At 53.2% G+C, this 2,081-nt stretch overlaps 1 protein-coding gene across 1 annotated transcript in view; it reads left to right on the top strand.

Moving 5' to 3' along the window:
* LAMP3 (lysosome associated membrane protein 3) overlaps positions 1-1,638 on the top strand; it is a 28,679-nt gene extending 27,041 nt beyond the window's left edge. Inside the window, exon 5 of the mRNA XM_027771420.1 lies at positions 821-1,638. Within this exon, the coding sequence (XP_027627221.1) occupies positions 821-960 (140 nt within the window). The 3' untranslated portion in view covers positions 961-1,638. The remainder of the gene's footprint in view (positions 1-820) is intronic.
* Positions 1,639-2,081: the final 443 nt, after the last annotated feature.

The raw sequence follows: 2,081 nt of genomic DNA, 5'->3' as shown, positions 1-2,081 counted from the left end.
TGTCTCTTCCGGCCCCGGCGCCCCCCCCCCCCACTTCCATTTTCCTAGTCTTTGCACTTCAGATTTCCCTAAAGACATTCAAAGGTGTAGGTAGTGTTTTCTTCTAGAGGGTAGGGGGAGGAAAAACCGAAAGCCATGTCTCCATACCGTACGGCCTGAGGGAGACATACATGCCGAGGGCGATGGAGCCAGAGGAGGGTAGGGCTGACGTGGCTTTGATGGCAGAGGGCTGGGTTAGAGAAGTCCTGACCGACCGGTGACACTGCAACAGGGGCTCAAAGGCCTGGAGAGGACGCTCCGCCCTGGCCTCCAGACTCACGTTCTCAACCCTTCCTCCATGAGATCCTGGAACCGGCGAAAGGGCTTCTTGTATGGTCCTTCTCTTTGTGCATTTCTCTTGATGTGACCCCTTTAAGAAGCATTACATTTGAATAGAAAACTTGGGTTCAGGACCCTGATTCTAGAGTGAGATTGTGGCTCCAGGGTTCTCTGGTTTCAGAACCAGCAGGGAACCCTGGTCACGACCTCTGGAACAAGCCAGTGTTTCTCACCAACGTCTGACTCCCAGCTGCACCGGGATCCCCCAGGCCCCACCTCAAGGCCACTTGGTCTTCTGGGCGTGGGGCCCGAGGGTCTGCAATTTAGTCAAGCGTTTCTGGTGCACCGAGTCAGACGTTCCCTCCCAAGGCAGCAGGTGGGAGCCTGCAGCTCCTCGCCCCCCTCAGTCTCCTCCTCTAGGAAGCTGAGGCCGACAGAGGCAGGTCACTTCCCCACGCTGGGGGCCCGCTTGTGACACGTGTTGCTTTGAATTCAATTACAGCGGACGAATGCCTCAGTGACAGGAACAGGAGAGATGTCCCCGTGGCCCTGGGCCTGAGTATCACAGGACTGCTTGTCGTTTTGCTAACAGCATGCCTGGTGGCCAGAAGGAAGCCCAGTCGAGGATACCAACGCATATAAAGCCCCACCTTCTCTGAAGCGTGCAAGGCCTTGGGGATTCTGCTTTCATACTCAGCCTGCGTGGAATGACTGACTTCTCTAGTTGCCTGGCAGCTCTCCCAAGATGCTTAGAAACCTTAGCTTCCCACCAAAGGCCCCAGAAGTCTTGTGAAAGGACACCCCCTCCTCCTCCTTCCTCCTGCCCTGCTTACGGCTCCAGTGCCCCCTTCCACTACTGAACGGAACGGGCTGGCTCCGTGAAATAGGGGCCAAGAGGCAGAGACTCGTGAGAAGGAGAAAGCAAAGTCTTAACGGGAGAATTGTAAGGGAGACGTTTTCAAACTGCAGGAATTTTTCTTATGCATTTTAAGATTCTCAATATTTGGAGGTTTAAATCTGTTTTTTATTCTTTAAATTTTTTTTTCTTTAGGCATGATAGAGTGTAAGTTCATGCACATGAGAGAGAGAGAGAGAGAGGAGCACCCTCGTCAGGTCTGGTCACCCCACAGTCCCTGTCCGCCAGTCCTAAGCTGATCTGGGCCGTGTGTGGCGCACCCTATGCGTCTTTCAGGCTAGTGGGCCGGGGACTCGAACCAAGATCACCATGTGGGACCTGACTTCTTTTGAGTAGCATACTACCACTGTTCCAGGGTTTTTATTTTTGGAGAGGTTTTTGCTATAGGGCGCATACGCTCGCCAGAAAGACAGAGAGACAGAGAGACAGAAAGCGAGAAATCACCCCCCAGGGGGGATGGCCACGCTGCAATCCCATCTCCTCCATTCTCCTCTCAGGATCTTGGGCACGCACACACACGCGCCCGGCGTGAGTTTAAGCCACCGGGTCCAGGATTCGAACTGCAGTCAACTACACGGGAGTCCAGTGACATAGCCATTACGCCATATGATGGTCCCACTAAGGGCTTTTTTTTAAAAAAAAAAAAACAATGTTACTTTAGGGACAGCCAGGTAGTATGGTGTTAAAGCAGCAGGACTCTTCATAGCTGATTGCGCATTTGAGTCTCGGACCCAGCTTGGAAAACATGTTTGGCACGTGTATGTGTGTGCCCAAAGTCCCAAGAGAAGGATGAAGGAGAAGGGACTGTGGTATGGCCATCCCCCCGGGGGCAGATTTCTCACTTTCC

This window comes from Tupaia chinensis, unplaced genomic scaffold (genome assembly GCF_000334495.1).
Source record: "Tupaia chinensis unplaced genomic scaffold, TupChi_1.0 Scaffold000212_1, whole genome shotgun sequence".
NCBI classification, from domain to species: Eukaryota; Metazoa; Chordata; class Mammalia; order Scandentia; family Tupaiidae; genus Tupaia; species Tupaia belangeri.
This window is presented reverse-complemented; position numbering and strand designations above follow the sequence as displayed.